This window comes from Bubalus kerabau, chromosome 3, assembly GCF_029407905.1.
Source record: "Bubalus kerabau isolate K-KA32 ecotype Philippines breed swamp buffalo chromosome 3, PCC_UOA_SB_1v2, whole genome shotgun sequence".
Lineage (NCBI taxonomy): Eukaryota > Metazoa > Chordata > Mammalia > Artiodactyla > Bovidae > Bubalus > Bubalus kerabau.
In genome coordinates this window covers 161,623,267-161,642,081 of record NC_073626.1, presented here as the reverse complement: position 1 = coordinate 161,642,081, position 18,815 = coordinate 161,623,267, and the positions used below count along the sequence as shown (strand labels likewise).

Below are 18,815 nucleotides of genomic sequence, written 5' to 3'. Positions count from 1 at the left end.
TCCACATAAAAGTAATATCATACAGTATTTGTCTCATACTTCACTATGACAATCTCTAGGTCCATCCATGTTGCTGCAAATACTGTTATTTCATCCTTTATATGGCTGAGTAATATCCCATTGTATATATGTACCATATCTTCTTTATCCATTCCTCTGTTAAAGGACATTTACACTGCTTTGCTGACACCCCAGGTTTGAAGTCATTTGAGCCTAGACCTCATCAGGTGTCCTCTACTTACTGACGGGATCATGGCCAGTCATTCACCTCCTCACAGCCTCAGTTTCCTCACCTGTAACAAGATGCCACTGTCTCCCAGGACCTCTGCATGGAGCAGACTATCAGCACGGAACTCAGTGCCTGGCACGTACATGCTCCCAAAATGAAATCCATCTGTTAGTTCTCAAAACCACACACACACTCAGCCCGAGCCAGGCTCAGGAGTTCAAAGGGAGTCCCCAACACTCCCTTCTCAAGCCCTCTCACAGGACCCCTGTACACAAATATATGGGTACCACCACTCCCCTTGGGTTATTCTTGCATGAAGGAAACAGATCCCTACTCAGACTGCCTCAAGTCAGAGCAGAGGTGTATGCAGAGAAGACCCTTTCAGTGCCTCATATCTGGCTCAAATTAGCTAAAGCCAAAAAGAAACGAACAGGTCTCCTTTGGCTCACATAACCTAAAATTCCAGGGTTATGTGCCTCTGGGCACAATCTGACCCCAGGACTCCATGGACACCACCCACACCTGGCCTCACTCGCCCCACCTACCTCAGCTCTGACTCCCTCTCTCGGCCTGGTTACTCCCCTTTCACAATCAGCAGCTGCAGGTCTATTCTCTCAGCAGCCCTCCTGGGGGAAACCTGCCTCTTTCTTGGATGTTCTGGCAAAAAGCCAGGCCTGAGGCTTGGTAGGCCAAACCGTGGGCATTCCTGAACCACTCACCATGGCTGTGGAGACACAGGTAAAGCAGCGGGGTCAACCCACCCAGGCCCTGAGCTGAACAAAGCAGTGCAGGAGAGAAGAAGGCAGGGACGGAAACCCCCAGATGCCTGCCCGCCTGCCCTCCCTCCACAGCCCCGCTCTACACACCCGCTCCCCAGTCACACTCCTTTCCAGCTCGCACCACCAATGGCCTGAGATGCTCGTTAGTCCCCAGCTGAAACTCGAGAGAGTGGGAACCTAACTGGCCCAGCTGTTGGCTGGGCAGGGATTTCCTCGCCAGGTCACATGACAGGCGCTGCTGGCTGAGGACGAGTGCCCATGGGTAGGAGTCCAACTTGATCCCATCGGTGGAGCCAAAGCAGGGTTGGAAGATGGTTGGTGTCGCAGTTCAAATGAGGTTGCCTGGCTGGTCCATTATGGAAAAGCCACGGGCAGGGCAGTCTCTGTAAGAAGTGGGAGGACACCAGGCCTCACGAGTGACACATCCAGGTGCCCCTAGGGCATCTGGAATGGAAACAGCTTTATTGATACCTGAGGAAAGCACAGGAGAAACACTCCTGACCACTCAGCCCATCCCCTGGGGCCAGGTCAACTAGAGGCCAGACTAGTCCTCTCACCCTGCCCGTGCGCCGGGGGTCAGCCGGGGCCTTGCTGGCCAGTGCCCAGACGAGTCAGCAGCCAGAGTCTGGAGAGAGGACATCTGTAGCGGTGGCTTCTACGGCACGGGCAGGGCCAGCCCGGCAGCCTCACTGGTCAAGGTCCAGAGCCTCCTGGGTCACAGTTCGGAGTCCGATGGAAAACAGTTCCTCCCAGGGCTTCCGGATCCAGGCCAGCAGGGCCGTCATCTGATCCGGACACACAACACGGAGTGCCCAGAAGCTCTCCAGCCGGGACACCTGGCATAGAAGCAGCAGTGAGGTGAGACACACGAGGGCCGTGCCCAAGCAGGGGGGCAGGCGGGTCTCAGGAGGACCCACTGCCCTTCCCGGTTCAAGGCCTCTTCTCATCCCCAGGCCTGTCTCTCTCCGGAAAAGATCCTGACTCTGAGCTTTTAAAACAGAACCCAACTGGCACTGATGGATGACCCCCCAAAAGAGCTTTCTCGTTTACCACTTTGTGTCTTTAATCCTCCCTGCTTTCAGACTCTCAGTTCTAGAGTCAACTCCAAGGAGTCGCTGGGACTTAGTTCCTGGCTCTGTCATTTATGACCTGGGCCCGCTGGTTAACTTCCCCCCAGCCCCAGAGTCCTCAACTGTAATTGAGCTAAAAACCATACTGCCTCCTCACGTAGAGGCTGTAAAAATCACACAGCTGGCGCACAGGCCCAAAGAGACACAAACTCCAAGTGGCGCCTGCTTCATCCGGGCCTCCAAGCTCACGCAAGGCTGGGCTTCAAGTGCACAGTGTTCCCACCGCCCGTAACTGCTTCCTCGCTACTGTTCACACCCCACGATGGGCTCCCAGGTCCCAGCACCCTGTTCTCTGCGTTCCCTGCCATCACGACTGCCTGTGGTTAGGTTCCCTAGAGCCCAGATCCTAGACTTCCTAGACCCACTTGCCGCACCGTCCCCCACTGCCCCCTCCCCACTCCTCTCTCTCATTCGCTCCACACCTCGTCGTAGAAGACCAGCCGCAGGGCCTCCGGGGCCACGCGATACAGCAGCACAGAGCTCAGGCTGCTGAGGGGCTGCTGCTCCCTGACGCTCACTGAGGGGCCTGGCCCGGGGGGTGGGGCCTTCTCAGATGCTTCGCCAGATGCTGCTGGAGGAGGGGGCTCTGCCTGGGACCCTGCAGGGTCCTCATCTAACAGGTACAGGGTGGACAGAGTCAGCAACAGGGACACAGGACAGGCAGCCAGTCCTAGGGTACAAGAGACAGGGTGAGGCCCAGAGATGAAGGCCGTGGAAGAGCCAGATCCCCGGGCTGGTGTCCCAGTGCTGCTCGGAGAGGAGGAGTGACCACACTGAGGCGGCCACACCAAGGCCTGTGCCTCTGGGGACCACAGTTCTTACTTTCCCAAACTCCAGGGATCTCTAGCCTCCAAAACCTCTGAGGCCCAAGTGAGAGAGAACCTGCCCCACTCCCACCCCTACATCAGAAAGATGCACCCACTCTCCCCTTCACCAAAAGGGTAGGACAGGGCAGACTGAGATGATCTGCTCTACTTCCCACAAAGCCTGGGCTCCAAAGCAAAGGTCCCTGAGCAACAAGACACCCCATGGCACGCCCTGGACCCTCCAGAGAGGCTGGGACACTGAGACTGTTACTGGGTGGAAGTCCACATCCCGGCACTGAATTACTACAAAGGCACGAAGAGGCGCCAGGGGGCTGGACGGCTGGAAGGCCCGGGCCGGATCTCACCTTCAACCAGGAACGCTCGAAGGTAGAAGAACCGGGGAGGCTCCGAGGAAGAGTCTGTCTTCAACAGTGGCCTAGGGAGAAGGCGGCAGGCCCAGGTCAGGAGGCGCGGGGCTCAAGATTCCACCTGGGGCTTGTGAGTGGAGGAAATGTGCTCCACGAGCAGCCATCTGGGCCTCAGCCTGGCCTCAGCCCCCTCCTCAACTCACCAGAGCCTGTGCTTCGGGGTCACCTCCTCCTCCGTGGCGCTGAAACTGCTCCTCCGTGTGGGGGGCAGGGACTGCAAGACATCTGGACAGAGCCAGCCGGGGACAGGGAACCCTCAACGACTCCGGCTCTTCCATCCCAACCTCTCCACACCTTCCCATCCTCCATGCTGCAGAACTTCCAAGAGGGATGGGTCCTGTTACCCGTCTGTCTTCACTGCGGGCGCCACGCCTGGTGCTGCGGTCCACAGCCCCCGGCCCCAGCCTCCCTCCTCCCCCTGCCCCTTCTCACCGGTGAGCTCCTCCAGGAAGGCCCGGCAGCGCTTGGCCTCTCGGGGCAGCAGGACACAGGCCCCTGCCCCGGCTGCCCACTCCAGCCGCAGGCTCTGTCCTGCCAGGCCCAGCTCTATGTGCCGCAGATCCTGCAGGGGAACGGCCAGGGCCGGCTGCAGCCAGTTAGCCGGGGGCCCGCTGTGGAGACAGGGAGGGCAGAGTGGCAGGAAAGAGTGAGAGCAGAGTCAGAGCGTGGGGGCCCGGGCCCTTCCCTGGCAGCGGCCCCGCCCACTCACCAGATCTCCCCTGTCACCTTCAACACGTAGAACCTTTGGTCAGACACAACCACGAGACACAGAAATTCCCCAGGGTGGCCTGCCAACGCCAGCGGCACCTAAGGGGAAGAGGAGGTTGGCAGGAAACAGAGAGGACTAGGGAGGCGGCCGGCAGATTGAGGACACCAAGGTGTCCTGGGGATACTGCTCACCCATCCGGCACCTCCGTCAGCCTCGCTCTCTAGCCCACAGCCCCGCGTACACTCGGACCCACGTCAGGCTCTGAGCAGGTCTCCCTGACCACCATCTCACCCCCTGCAGCCCACCCTCTGAGAGGACGACTGCCCCCAAATACAAAACCCACCACCACTCCCCAGATCCCCAGACTTCAGAGGCACCACAGGCCGTGGGATCAAGTCCGAGCTACGCGGCAGACACCAGATGATGCTTCCAGGCTCCTCTCAGGACACCTGCCCCGCCCACACCCTGGCTGCGCCGCTCACAGTCACTTCTCCCCACGAGCTCCTCTCAGGCCTGAGAGCAGTTGCTGCCTCCTTTCCCTAGAACACTCTTTTTCTCCCTCCCATCACTCATCCTGCAGGAAGGAGAGGCTTCCCAGGCCCCCACAGGCTGGATCACATGCCTATCAAGGACCTGAGCCTGATTCCGGCACAGGCACACCTCATCGTGGCTGCCTGTTCCTCACACCAGGAGGGACGATGGAGAGCAAGACTGCAGTACTCTAGGCCCTCGGTGTCCCACAAGTGCTCACAGATCCAGAGAGGGATCTGTGGCAACAACAGCCAGAGGCTGTGCCAGACAGCCCGCAGACACTGGCTCCCATGTGTGCCCCACACCCTGTGAGGTGAGCAGGGTCCTCCCCATGGGAAAGGGGAGACTTCGGAGGCTCAAACACCAAGGAGCAGGTCCACAGCCACACTGAGAGTCACTGCCGGCATTCAAACTGGAAGCCGAGCCTGGTGGCTCCAGAATGACTGCCCAGTTTGCTGTGCTGGAAACAGGCTGGGGGACACAGGGCAGGGCCGGGCTGGCACAGACCTTGAGGCAGCACCGGAACTCCTCCTGGGCATCTGTGAACACCTCGACGTCCAGGAAGAGCCGGAGTCGGTGGTCCACGGAGCGGAGGCCGCAGCGCTCAGGGGCTGGGGGGTGAGTGGCGGGCCGTCAGCCCGCCCCGGCCACCCCAGCAACCCTCCCCCAACACCACCTGCCTCTGTTCGCCTAGACTCACGCGGGCTGAGGCTCCAACTGTGGTGGTCATGGGAGGCCGGGGCTTGGGATGGGGCACTGCCAGCCCCGTTGCTGGGGTCACTGTGGCCAGGAGGGTCGTGGCCAGTGCTCAGGGACTGCGAAGGGGCCAGCGATTGCTCTTCCTGTCTCCGCTCCCCACTGGGGGTTCCCGGGGACACGGCCAGAAGAACCACGTGATCACTGCCACAGTATGGACACACAGCAGATGATTCTGGAGGGGGGATGGACACAGCTCATCAACCACACACATACACACACATATACACACACATAACATCCCTCCCCCCCGACCCCGCCCCACTGTGCTCACAATACTCCCTCCCGACTCTGGGACTCACCTGGGCCCTATCTCTAGCCTCACATGCTCCCCGTGCTCCCACCCGACCTGATGCCCTCGGCAGGCCAAACTGCTGACCAATCACTCCCCATCCCAGTGACAGATGAGCAGGCCCACAAGCTCAATACACCTGCCTTCTCATTTCAGGAGGCCCTTTCAGAGAGGGCCACACCCACCCAGGCCCTGCTGTGGGCCCCCTCCACAGCCCTGGGCTGGGTATGTACTTGAAGTCTGAGAGCCTGAAAACAACAGATAAGGGTCCAATTCCAGGTTCTCTGCGCTTGGTTCCCCATTTGTGAGATGGGAATGATGACAATCCTAGAAGGTTGTCAGGACGAGTTAATGGAATTGGGTAAAGAAACCTGACACAGATCAGCGACAAGACGAGAGACACTCTTTGAGCAGCTATGACATGCTGGAACGTGCTAGACCCTTTGACAGCTGTATCGAAACTCTCCTGACCCTATTGTGCAAGTGAGGAAAGCAAAGATGGAGTCACTGATGCGTCCTGTCAAGGCCATATAGCTGGGGTCAAGGTGGGAGCTACTGTGTGTGGAAACCTCGGCTCTGAGCCAGGCATGGTGCCGGTGCTGTTCCGTCACACTGAAATCTCCTCATGTCACGGGCCAAGTCCATCCTCTTCTTTGCTCAGACAAGGTGACTGAGGCTCAGATCAAAAGAGACCGGAGCACATAGGAATGTACAAGACTAACGCCACCACGGAAGGGACACCAGGGCCACATGACCCTTGGAGTACAGACAGGGTCTGGGACAGGGTAAGGCTGTTTCTGTTATACACACTGTACTGCTGGGCTTGCAGCTGCCCAGGCAAGTTCAGGTTGGAGAACGAATGAAGAGGGCTCAGTTTCTGAATAAAATTTAAATCCCTATTTCAGCTACTTCCAGGAAAAAAAAAAAACGCAATTAATAAAAATCAAACATTTCAGTGCAGGTGTTACCAAGAATATTTTTTTCCTCTTCAATGTCTTCAAAGACACGGCTTTTTGACTGGTCTGCAGTGGAAAAATCTGTCATCTTAACAAACAGGGTGTGAAGAAATGCCACGAAGTGTTACTCAACTGACTCACAGGGTCAGTCAGGGAAGGACAACCTAAGCCCCCTCACACAGCATCCCACTGCGGCTGCCAGACAGCCCAGCGCTGCAGGGAGTGCTCGTATGTTTTACGTGGCTTCTGAAATAGTAGCCAAAAAAAAGGAGGGAAATGCTCCAAGTTATGGAAAAATAATGGGCATATTTAAGCAGTTACAGAGATTGTACTTCCTGACTTAAGAGAAAAAGAGGATGTAGGGTTTTTTTGTAAATGTGGCAGGCAGACAGTTTTAATTTTTCCTCCAGGCTGAAAAGTTGGCCCCCGCTCCTTTCTTCCCTAGGGCTCCCCCTCCACGCTCCCAGCTCAAAGCCATTTTCCCTGAAGCAGCAGGAGGCGCATGGACACTGAGGTCAAGGGCAGGGCTGGTACCTGTCTTCCGGAACAGTGGCCTCCAGCCTTCCTCACTGTCCAGCCCCAACCTGGGCTCCTCTGGCTTGAACTCATGGCCACAGCGCAGACACTGGAGTCTGTCCCCTGGTGGGGGCCCCGCTTCCTCAAGCTGATGCTGAGAGGTGGCTGCTGGGGTCAGCACAGCTAGCAGCTCCTGAGACAGGGTGGGCCGGACACAGCCGTGAGCAGGACCCGAGTCCTCAGGCTTCCAGCCTCCCCCAGCTGCCTGGGCCCCGCCCTAGGTTCCGTCACCTGGACAGCCGCCTGGGCATCCGGCTCCAGCACCACGTAGCGACGCAGCTGCCGGTCGGGGCAAATGTAGGAGAAGCGGAGAACAAGGATGGGGCCCTGGGGTTGTGGATCTGAACTCTGCACAGGAAGAGGTGGTCAGTGGGATTAGGGTTATGCTGAGAGCGTGACGGAAACGATCGCTCTAGACTCCACAAAAATGCTTTTGCTGACAGCCATGCTGCAGCCCAGGAGCTCTGCCCCTCGGCCAAGCCTCCAAGCCGCCTGGGGCCTGCCTCTGCCCCTTAGTGCCCCTCCCCGGCTCCAAGCACAGTGGCAGAGTATGGGAAACCCCGGCCCAGTGCCTGACCAGGTTGTCAAGAGTCAGTTCCAGAAAAAAAAGCCTAGCACCCCTCCCAGAAGCCCTGGTCCTTACCACTCACCTCAGGCACCTGCTCGCTCTGGGTCTGGGTCTCTGCCTCTATCTCAGCTGCCTCCAGACTCCGGAGCTCAAGCCGTTGCAGGGTTCGAGCTGCTTGGAGTTCCACCTCAAACAGGTGGCCCGTAGTGACCCAGAGAAAGCACTCCCTGCCCCGCACGCCCTCGGGCCCCTCTAGGGGACACACCAACATGGGCCGGCAGAGCTCCACTGAGGAGAGACAGAGAGTGGGACACCGTGATGCGGCCCCTGCTATGGGGCGGCCATCCGTCCCCACCCTTGGGCTCTCCTGACTCCCGGACACACGACCACCACCTGGCTCCGGGCCCCCTCACGGCCAGCGAACGCTCACCCTCCACTTCACTCTGCTCCTCTCCTCCCTCCTCTTCTCCCTGCTTCTCCAGCTCCTCTTCTCCCTGCTTTTCCAGCTCCTCTTCCTCCCGAGGCTCCGGCTCCGGCCAGACCTCCTCTGCCACTTCCTGTGGCGAGTCCTTCTCAGGGGGTGGAGGGCTGGGCGCAGGCCCTGGGCTCGGGGCGTCCGGGGACAGTGTGCTGAGGGCAGAGGCCTCCAGGTGATTCCGATACTGCAGCCAGTCGCAGCCAAACCGCTCCCGAAAGCTGCTCATGAGTTCCAGCTCCCGATGCTGCTGCACAAACCACCCTGGGGAGGTGGGGGAGCACACGGCTTAGCAAGCCCGGCCCCACCACGACCCCCAGCCGCCCCATCTTATGGGCGTGCTCCTCAGGGTGAGGTAAAAAAGGGGGTGTGGCGGCAGGGGACGGCCAGTTCAGAGGGAAGCCGAAGTCTGCCCTTTCGGCAGCAGGTGCTGAAACGAGTTCTATGCAACACTGAGGTCACGTGCAATTCAGAAGCACAAAGCGCCTGCCACTTAGAGAGATTCAAGAGACAGGGCAGCGCATTTAAGGTCTGGAGACGTCCTCTAGTTTAACCCAGCTTTTTCCAAACTGATGGGGCCACAGGATCCTCTCATTATCCGACCCGCTGACATCGAACAAAGATAACGTTCCCTGGAAAACCCTTTGGAAAGTGCTGCCCAGGAGCAGTCTCTTCTCCTTTCCCCAGACTGAAACAGGAAGGACGACGAGGTACCCGCAATGTTCCACTCCACCAAAAAGAGAAGTCCTCCCAACTAGAAGACTGGAGAGCGTGGGACTGAGGCCGGGGGGCTGGGCGTGGGCTGACTCACCAGCCGGGGAGGGGTCCAGTGTCCGGGGCTCTGGGTCGGTGTCACTGGGTTCCGAGATACTCGCCCGCCTCACGCGGACTCGGCTCTGAGGTTGGGAGACAGACCCCACATTCTATGAAAGCCAGTGGCCTCCCACCCAACCCACCCAGAACACCCACCCGCAGGCAAGGACATGCCCTGACCACTCCCAGGACCTCTGTAGCCCCCGTAAACACACCCAGGACCAGGCATGAGGCAGCCTAGGACCCCATTTACCTTCACCTTGCGGAGCGGGGGCTGGGCCACAACGCCCCCTGACGAGGGGCTGTCACTCAAGTCAGGGCCACCGGAGGTTTCAATCGTACTCCCCACCGGCCAGGGCGGAGGTGGTACCGAGGTGCTGAGCCCCGAGGATGTGGAGGTCTGGCATGGGACAAAAGGAAGGAGACAGAGGTCAGAGCCAGGGCGCACCCCTCTTCCGCCCACGCTCACCGAGAGACGGGGCCTACCTTCCAGCTGATCGGACAGACCCTTCCTGGACACCCCCCTGTTTCCCTCGGCTAGCGCCCTTCCTTCACCTCCGCCCCGCCACTCCCGCCACACGAACCTGTAAATCAGTCAGTGACAAGGCCTTTCCATCGAGAAGGAACTGAGCAGAGATAAAAGGGGAGGGCGGAGTCGGTGGGAGCACACACTCTGGGGAGCCCCTAGCCAGGGTTGGGAGCCCTCCTAGTCCTGTAAGGACCAGCAGCTTCAGTGAGAGGGAAAGGCATAATAAGCCAGCAGCCTGAGGCCTCGGTCCCTCACCAAGGGATGTGGGGAAAGGCAAGAGCATGCAGGGGTGAAGGACGCCTAGGCAGGAAAGGGAATGCAGAGCAGACATGGGCAGACCACTCACCCCAGCAGCAGTGTCCCTGGCACGGGGCGACAAGTACCGGGCAGTAGCCACTCGGTGCTCAGGGTGGAACCACAAAGGGTTCCCCTCCAGGTAGAGCTGGGCACAGGAAAGGAGACTGAGGTGGGCCTGGGGCCTCCTTATATGAGTAAGGGGGCTGACCAACTCAGCATGGGGGGAAGAGGGCACGAAGCCGGCTCCCTGGTCCTCACCTTGCGCAGCTCTGTCAGCAGCCACAGTGGCGCCAGCTCCCTGTGTCTCTCCAGCAGGTTGTAGGCCACATCCAGGTGCCGCAGGTTCCGCAGCTGTTCCAGGCCTGGGGCAGAAATGAGAGGAGAGGTGTGAGTAAGGCTGTGGGTGAGCAAGGGTGGAGGGGCGTGGGATGGGGTAGAGTGGACTAGAGGGGGCGTGCCGGGGGAAGGCATGGCAGAAAGGCCAGCCTGGGCATCCCACACCTGTCTGAAGGCTGCAGGAGGCTCTGGTAGGCACACGGATCCCAGGCCACCCTGAGTCTCATACTGCCCCCATTCCTTTCCATGCTGGACTGCTCCCCTGCCCCAGCACACTCCCCCACTCACCATGCAGGCTCTGGAGCTCATTGCCCCGAAGAATCAGGGTTCCCAGAGCAGCCCCTGAGGGTCCCATTTTCGGCACCAAACGCAGGTGGTTATAAGAGATGTCCAGGTGACAGAGCTCAGACAAATCCTGGGAGGGGATGGAGGGGGCAGTAACGAACAGTCTCTCCTTGACCACACTCTGGCCAGGCTTCTCTGAATCCTCTTCTTGACTAGGCCTCAAACTTGGCCTACAAAGACTACAGATTCTCAGCACAAATGATTTCACCTGCCCCTCTATCAATCCCCACATTAAGACGAACAAATCTACCCGTTTCTCACAGCTCTGGTATGATCACCCCAGTCCCCTGACATCACTGCCCAGGAAAACTCAAGGTGGCAGAAGGATTTAGTTTGCTTCAGACAATACCTGAAAGATAGGGCCCGGCTCTCTGCCTCCGTGGGGCTTTGACAAGAGCCAGTTAGCAAACCAGACAGGTTCACATGGACGAACACCCCTTCCTGTTTTTCGTACATGTCCACTTTGCCAACTTCAGAGGAACCCGACTAGGGTTTGGTCAAAGAGAGAATCTGCCCAAGCCCCCACTGTCCCACTTCCCACTGCCTCATGCTCCCTTGAAAACACTCACCTCTGCACAAGTCAAACTGGAGTTCAGTTCACACCGAAAAGTTTATGACTGATTAAAATAGTTTTACTACTAATTAAATATCACCAATAGTTTTTTGCCATTTTAACCAGAATCCAGCTTTATCTCTGACAGAGAGACATGGGAAAAGGATTCTTCAAGTTCATCATGAAAGCTACCCTTTACTGAGCTAGACCCTGAGCTAAGTAATATCAGATACTCTTCACAATCATTTTCATACTATAAAAGTAGGTACTCCTATGATGTGTACTTTACAGATAAAAAAACTGAGAGGTTAACTAATTTGTCCCACGGAGATTAAGAGTTGAGGTTTGAACACTGGTTTGTCTTATGCCAGAGTCTGTGCCTCCAAAGAGTACTGCCTCCCAGGATGCGACTCCATGGGGAGTAGGGGTGGGGAAGCAGGGGGGTGGCAGGTGGGAGGCCAAGAGCAAGGTGGGAGCAAAAGGAGTCTAGAAGAGAAGGTCTGAGCAGAACAAGTGGAGGCCCAGGTGGCACCCGCCCAGCCAGGCTGTTCATACTCACCATCAGGAAGCCCTTGCAGTCCTGGACTTGATTGTGGCTCAGGTTCAAGAAGCGAAGAGCTGACAAGAGACGCTGAGGGGGGATAGGGATGGGAAGCAGAAAATCAGACGTCCCCAGGCAGCCAGCTGGCCCTCCACCCTAAGGGCCCATGCCTGTCGTTCCCCAGTTTCCCAAAGCCCCTCCTGAGGCTCGCTCACCAGGGAGCTGTCTAAGGCAGTCAGGGCATTGTAGCTGAAGTCGGCAGACAGCAGAGCCAGCCAGGGCAGGGCAGAGCAGAGGTCACCACCGCAGGCTGACAGCAGCTCCTGCGCAGACGGCGGGTGCTATTACCTCCACTCTCCGCCCCCCACCACACCAAGGCCACGCTCTGTCACCTGGCCATGCATTCACTCTATATACTGAGCTCTGTCTGGAGATGCAGACTTAAAGAAAGCCCAAGGCCCCCTTCCCAAAAATGTGAGCAGACAGAGCAGCGGGGGCGGTAGACGTGAGAATGTCGAATACAATATGCTCGGTGTGATTGTAACTAGACAGGCACAGAGGGCTGTGGGAACACAGCAGAGGGAGAGAAGACCCCGTCTAGCAGGAGGCAGGGCAGGCTGCAGAGAAGCAGGAACATCAGCGCTTGGTCCTCCACGTCCCTCAGGACAAGGCTGCCAGGCTTGCCCCTGACCTTCCTTACCTCTAATGCCTGGAGGCTCCTGCTGCAGATCAGGGTCTCCAGCTGGGAATAGATGCCACGGAGGCCACGGAGGCAGTGGAGGGGGACACCTCGGAGCTGGAGCAAGCGAAGGGATGGAGGGAGGGAGGGAGACTGAGCTTCAGCGGACAGATGTCTCATCCCCACCTCCCAGTGGGGAGGAGGGGAATGATGACAAAGCCACCTATGGTTCAGGGCAGCCTTAAATGGAAGAGTAGGTGGTGCATCACTGAAGAGCAACAAGCACACTTCGGTCTGCCCCCCACACCCCACCAAGAGGCCACTTCCCTGTTCCTGCCCCAAATGTCTGCTCAAGCTGGGTTTTGTGCACCAACATCCCCCAGTACCCCATACCTCCAGCTGCCGAAGGGACTTGAAGGGAAAAATTTTGATGGGCCCTGAGAGGCCAAGACCTGGGACATGGACCAGCTAAAAAAAAAAAAAAAAAAAAAAAAACTACTCAGGTCACTGAGTCTGGCACATGTCCCTTTCCTTGGCCTCTCTTCCCTAGCACTGCCAAGCACATCTCTCTCCTCACCTGGGTCTGGGCCCTGTATATTTTGCGCATGCATCCACACCCCCAGCCCCACCTCCACTCTTCTCTTGTGCTGTCAGTACCCCCAACCCCATCCCCACCCCAGAACCTTGAGTGAAAGCGTTTTCTGCAGCACGTCAAAGAGGAACTGAAGCTGGAGGATGATGGGCGAGTCAGCGGGGTGGGACGGCAGAGCCACAAAGCCTGTCTGGCCAGGGCCCCATGGCCCCAGATGCAGCTCGAATACGTGGTTCAGGTGCTGCAATGTGGCAGTCAGCAGGGTCAGGGTGCTATGGCCAGACAGCACCACATCCCCTACAGGGAGAGGGGCAGACAAGAGGACATAAGAAAAGGCTCTTGCCATTCATTCTAAGACTTACGACCCCAGGATACACCCACTCCTATTCATAGACCCGTTTCCATTCTCCACAACAGGATCCAACTTCACCACTCTTCCTTGCTCAAGTCTTCATGGCTCTCCTCTATCTTTCAAAATGTCCTAACTTTTCCACCTGATAGATTGCTTCACTACAAGACTCCAGCTTTTCTAAATTTCCCTTCGTCTTCTGCTCAAAAGAGCCTGGCATACTCATAGTGCTGGCAACAGCACCGGTTCGCAGCTTCCTCATTTTCTGACACACCCCCTTCCACTCTGCCCAGCCCAAGAGCCACCTTCTCCAGGAAGCTTTCTCAGCATGCGCCGCTGCTGAACTTTTCACCATAATTACTCACTTTATATGAGAGCGAACGAGAAGTTTTATCTGTATTTCTTTGTCTCATTGTACAAGGAACATGTGCACTTACAGAAACTTTCAAACAACACTAAAATGCATGTCGAAAAAATAACTACTCATTTAAGCACTAAGGTATTGCTGCTGCTCTCCACATTAAAACTGCCTTCTCTCATCCTTGAGGGCATCTTCTGGTATTCATTACTGCATCTAAAAAAATACAGCTACAAGGTCCTACTGTATAGAGCAGGGAGCTATATTCAATACCTTGTGATAAACCACAGTGGAAAAGAATAGAATGTTGGTGGATTCATTTTGATATTTGGCAAAACTAATACAATTATGTAAAATTAAAAAAAAAAAAATAGAGTTAAACTTTAAAAAAAAAAAGAATAGAATGTATATGTGTGTATAACTGAGTCACTTTGCTATACAGCAGAGCTTGGCATAACACTGTAAATAAATTATACTTCAATAAAAATAAGTAAAAGTGCAACTACAAGGTAGGTACAGAGATTTTTAAGTTTCTTGGAAAAAATAAGGATTGATTAAAACGATTTTGCAGAAATAATACAGAGAGATCCCCATACCCTTATTTGTAACTACCAATGGTTTTATTTTATGTGGAGTACAATATCAAAATCAGGAAATTAGCATTGTATAGTTGGACAAGGTGTATAGTTCTATGCCATTTTGTTACATGTAGGTTCCTGTAACTACTACAATCAAGATATAAAACTATTCCATCACTGTAACACTCTCCCTCCTGCTACACCTTTAGTCACTTGTGTGCCTGTGTGCATGGACTCACACACACACACACACACACCCCATCAGCCCTAACCTCTGGAACGAAGTCAGATTCTTGCTAAATAAGTTATCAAATCCTACACCCTTGTATGAAGGATTTTCTATGTACTAGACAGTAAGGATAGATACAGATAAGGTTCAAGGACTCTCCCTACCCCAAAAGAGCCTCCCAGTCTAGAAGAGGAGATAAGACATGTGCACAGTTAATACTACAAGCCAGAAAGTAAAAATGCTATACAGATACCATCAACAGGAGTGCAGAGAGATGAAAAGGTAGCTAACATTGAATAATATGTGCCAGACACACGTTATTCCATTTAAACTTCACCAAAATCTCCTAAAAAGCACTGTCAATACCATCTTACAAATATGGAAACTGGAGCGCAGAAAAGTTAAGAATATCAATTGAGATCATAAATCTGATAGAAAGTTGTTACTTCCATCTGTTCTCAAAGTCAGCCAGAATTTCTACAACTAAGGCCAACCATTACCGAACATCTACAATGGCTCCACTGTGCCTAGGCTCAGAAGAAAGAAACTATAATAATTACTACCAACTTTGAGTGCTTACTATATATGCAATCACTGTTCTAAATGCTTTATGTGAATTAAAATGAATCCCCATAGCAATCTTTCAGTTAAGTATAATCATTATTCCATTTTGCTGATGAGGAAGAACTAAGGCTCAGAAAACTTGAACAATTTGGTCATGTTTGAAAGAGCTGGGATTCCAACCCAGGGGCTTTTAATTATCCTATACTTCATGCTTTGCCACTGTCAACTACAATGTGGCACTTGCCATTGGCACTTGTCATCCACCTCTACAAGGATTAAATCATGTGCTACTGCAGCTGCTGATTCTGGACACCCCCTGAAAAGTTTAGGGTGGAGAGCAGAAATGAGGAGCTCGGTGCTCTGGAACAACAACAAAAAAAACCTAGCATCACAGGTCTTCAGATAGTTGCATATTTTCAGGAGCCAATTTTATTATGAGCCCAATTCTTCTGTATCTCTTCACATCTAGCACTCCTCATAAAAACACTAAAATCCTTCGTGGTTTCAACTGCTGCTCATCACTAGCAGAAACGGTCTGCAAAAAATATGTGCTTGATAGCATTTACTCTCTCTCCACCAAAATCACATATATACTGACCTTACTCCCTACCTCTTTGGAGCAGTTTCTCAGAGCCATCTGAGATGCTGCTCATGGGCTATAGTCCTCATTTTGCCCAAATAACGCTTTTTTTAAGTCAGCACCACAGATCAACGATTATGACTAGTCCTTGGTCTAAAAGGGTTTACGGCCAAGTAACGATCACTCCGATCTATGAGTATCAGAGAACGCATGAAGAAAGTGGCACCCAAGTTTGGCCTAGAAGGATGGCTAAGGTTTAGACAGTCAAAGACAAAGAGCGACAGAGCGAACAAACTGGGAGGAGTAGAGAAATTAATTCTTTGATACCCAAACCCTCGTGACCCTAAACAGCTGTAACCTCATGACTCCTAACGAGGCAAGTCTCTGGAACGTAGGAAGTTCCCCCTCTCGCCCAGCCTCAGCCCAACCGGAAGTTCACTCACCGGACTCGCGCAGAAGCCCCGCGAGCTTCCACACCAGTGAGTCCCGCGGGGCGGTCGTCATGGCCACAGGACGCTGGGGGCGGAGCCAGAGAAAGGAGGAAGCGGAAGAGCTTCAGGTGGTAGCAGAGCCAAAACGCCAGGACGTCCGCGCAAACCGAAGCCTCGCGGAGAAAAAAAAAAAGCAAACAAGAGGGCGAGAAAGAGCTCCTCTTTGGTTCCCTTTCAAAGAGCATAAGACCTGACCAGCTAGACTGACCTTCCTGTGTGATCCTCCCACCAGCTCTACAGCCGGGCGCCTATCAATAATAGACAGGAAGTCCCGCCCCGGAAGAAAGGCGCTCGGAAGGGACGGCCGAAAAGTAAGCCAGCGCTGCCGGAAACCATGGGGTAAGTCGTGCGAACGTGTCGAATGGGGGCGGTGCCCGCTGGTTCGGGCGAAGGCGGTCCTTTTGCGTCTCAGCTGCCGGAGCCCAGACCCCAATCCCAAACTGGGCCTCCGCCGTCCCTGCCCCTCTGTGGGCCCCGCAAGGCCTGACACAGCCACTGAGCTCGGCTGGGGCCGCTCCGGGTCAGTGAGGAAAATCTGACTCCTGTTTCCAGATAGGGCGGGGAAGCACAGTTGAGAGAAAAGGAGTTTTCTGTTACTGAGGAAAAGACTTACCCAAACTCTCATCCAAACACTCCTTTTTCAGTTAAAGGAGAGCGTGTCCGCCATGGGAGGCAGTTTATTCACATCTGTGTGAAAGAGCTGGGGCTGGCGAAGGTGCCATTTCTGGGGTCCCTTCGACCCTTTTTCCTTCATCTTCCTCCAGACTCGCTTTTCTTTTTCCTTCGTGAATATCAGCCTCTCACATTAGCTTCATAACGCTCCACGTGCACCAGGTCCTTTATTTTTCCTTTGTTTCGACTCCTAACACTTGAATTTAAAAGTTACTGTTTCGAGTTTGAAAATGTGAAAATAGATTCACAAAAGCCTATGTTACTTGGGAAGGTCATTCAATTAGTAACCGATAGCTCCAAGACTGCCGAGTTCCCATTGTAGCTTTCACCTGGTCCCGGTGAAATACAGACGTCGACTACAGAATTAACGAGTAATGCAATGCCTCTTTAACAGAATTTCTTGTTTTCAGGGAGGGTGTTTTTTTTTTTTTAATGTAATGCCCAATCTTCTGATTTATTTTTAAAATTAGTGGTAGGCCAGTTGAGGGTAGGAATAAGGTCATAGTCATTTTTATTCCGAGTTACAAAATTTGAAGGATCTTCTTTTCTGAAGACAAAATATTTGAAATGGCAATTTATGCTTCTAAAGCACACAACTTAGCGACTATGGCATACTATATGTGACTTGAACCCAGAGCTTAAAAGAAGTGAAACAGACTAAGAGGAAGCGCATCATGAACAGCAAAGCAGTATACAAATATAAAGTAACAGTGGGACCTCAATATATTTTTGTTGATTATTAATCCCATAAAGGTGATGATTGTCAGTCCCCGTTTATCAAAGGCCTGGAACTAGGGAATGGCTGGAACTAGGGAGTGGGTTCTCCCATAGGGCTACTGCAAATTCTAACCTTTTTAGACAAGAAGAGACAGATTGTTTTGATGTTTCTGACATTGCAGTGCTTTGAAATCAATTTCAGGTGTGCCTCTCCAGCCCACAGAGTTCTTCACCATTCATATGGGTAGCCTCCAACCCCCCCACCCCGACCCCCACCAGATTTGTTTTGCATCCTCTTGAATGTAAAAGTGGGAGCAAAGAGCAGCAAAGAAAGCTTAACTGGAAGAAGAAAATAGCTCCTAAGAGAAGCGGCAACAAGAGACTAAGCAGCTTTTTTTTCCCAGTCCTCTGTGAGGCCCATTCCCCTTTCTGCCCTTGCCTGGAGGGGATGCCTTGGCCACCTTCCAATGAATTCTCCCCACCCCACCTGACTCCCTTTTTTCCAAGTTAGAGTGTATTTCTGTAAAGTGCTGCCATAAGGACCTGGACTAAGACAAAACCTTTGCAAAACTTAAAAGTCTTAAAGGGAAAAAAATTACCCTTTTACCATAACAGAAAAAAAAAAAAAAAGACAGCATACACCTATATTTGAGAAATGTGCATTATCTATATGAAGAAAACCAGAGAATTTTAAGGACATTAGAAATGACCTAAGTAATTGAAAAGATAACATGTTCTAATGAAAAGATTCAATATTATACTGATGTCAATTTAATGTAATTTCCATCAAAATTTCAATGGTAAGATTTTGGAACTTGACAAGTTGATTCTAAAATTCTTCTGAAAGACTAAACATACGAGCACTGCCAAGAAGCTTTGAGGAGAAAATAGAACAAGAGGCACTTGGAGGGGCCATGCCCTACCAGATAGCAGAGTGACCTATGAAGCCACAGTAACCAAAGCAGCATGATACTGACAAAGAGATAGACAAATATCAACAGAAACAACTAAGATTACATGGCAACTTTTTTTTTACTCTTTCTCTTTTTAGTCGCTAAGTCATTACCAACTTGCCACCCCATGGACTGTAGCCTGCCAGGCTCCTCTGTCCATGGGATTCTCCAGGCATGAATCCTGGAGTGGGTTGCCATTTCCTCTCCAATTGACTTTAATGGTATAAAAATGTGAGTTGTTCCATAGTTTTGGAACAACTAGCTCTCCATCTGAAAAAAACTTAAGTTCCTAACCTTACATCACACAAATTAAATTCCAGAAGGATCAAAGAGCTAAACATTCTTTTAAAAATTAACTCTAAGGACTCTTTAAAGTTTGAATTCAAATTCACCTCTTAAAGAAT

General features: G+C 53.4%; 1 protein-coding gene across 2 annotated transcripts; it reads right to left on the bottom strand.

Annotated features, from left to right (window-relative positions):
- Positions 1 to 1,421: 1,421 nt before the first annotated feature.
- On the bottom strand, positions 1,422 to 16,359 carry STK11IP (serine/threonine kinase 11 interacting protein). Of its 2 annotated transcripts, XM_055573565.1 has the most exons (25): positions 16,278 to 16,326; positions 16,022 to 16,094; positions 13,012 to 13,217; positions 12,722 to 12,796; positions 12,350 to 12,445; positions 11,865 to 11,972; positions 11,668 to 11,739; positions 10,499 to 10,625; positions 10,133 to 10,236; positions 9,924 to 10,019; positions 9,633 to 9,674; positions 9,302 to 9,448; positions 9,047 to 9,131; positions 8,191 to 8,499; positions 7,843 to 8,048; positions 7,424 to 7,540; positions 7,151 to 7,325; positions 5,313 to 5,543; positions 5,120 to 5,223; positions 4,082 to 4,179; positions 3,805 to 3,983; positions 3,516 to 3,597; positions 3,310 to 3,380; positions 2,561 to 2,808; positions 1,422 to 1,844 (listed from the first exon to the last, which is right to left on the bottom strand). In XM_055573565.1, the coding sequence occupies exons 2-25, from the start codon at positions 16,080 to 16,082 to the stop codon at positions 1,695 to 1,697; spliced, it is 3,189 nt and encodes a 1,062-aa protein (XP_055429540.1). In that variant the 5' UTR covers positions 16,083 to 16,094; positions 16,278 to 16,326; the 3' UTR covers positions 1,422 to 1,694. The 2 variants fall into 2 exon arrangements, with proteins under 2 accessions (XP_055429540.1, XP_055429541.1); XM_055573566.1 differs by lacking the exons at positions 1,422 to 1,844; positions 2,561 to 2,808; positions 3,310 to 3,380 and having other exon boundaries at positions 3,559 to 3,690; positions 16,022 to 16,359.
- Between the last annotated feature and the right edge of the window lie 2,456 nt (positions 16,360 to 18,815).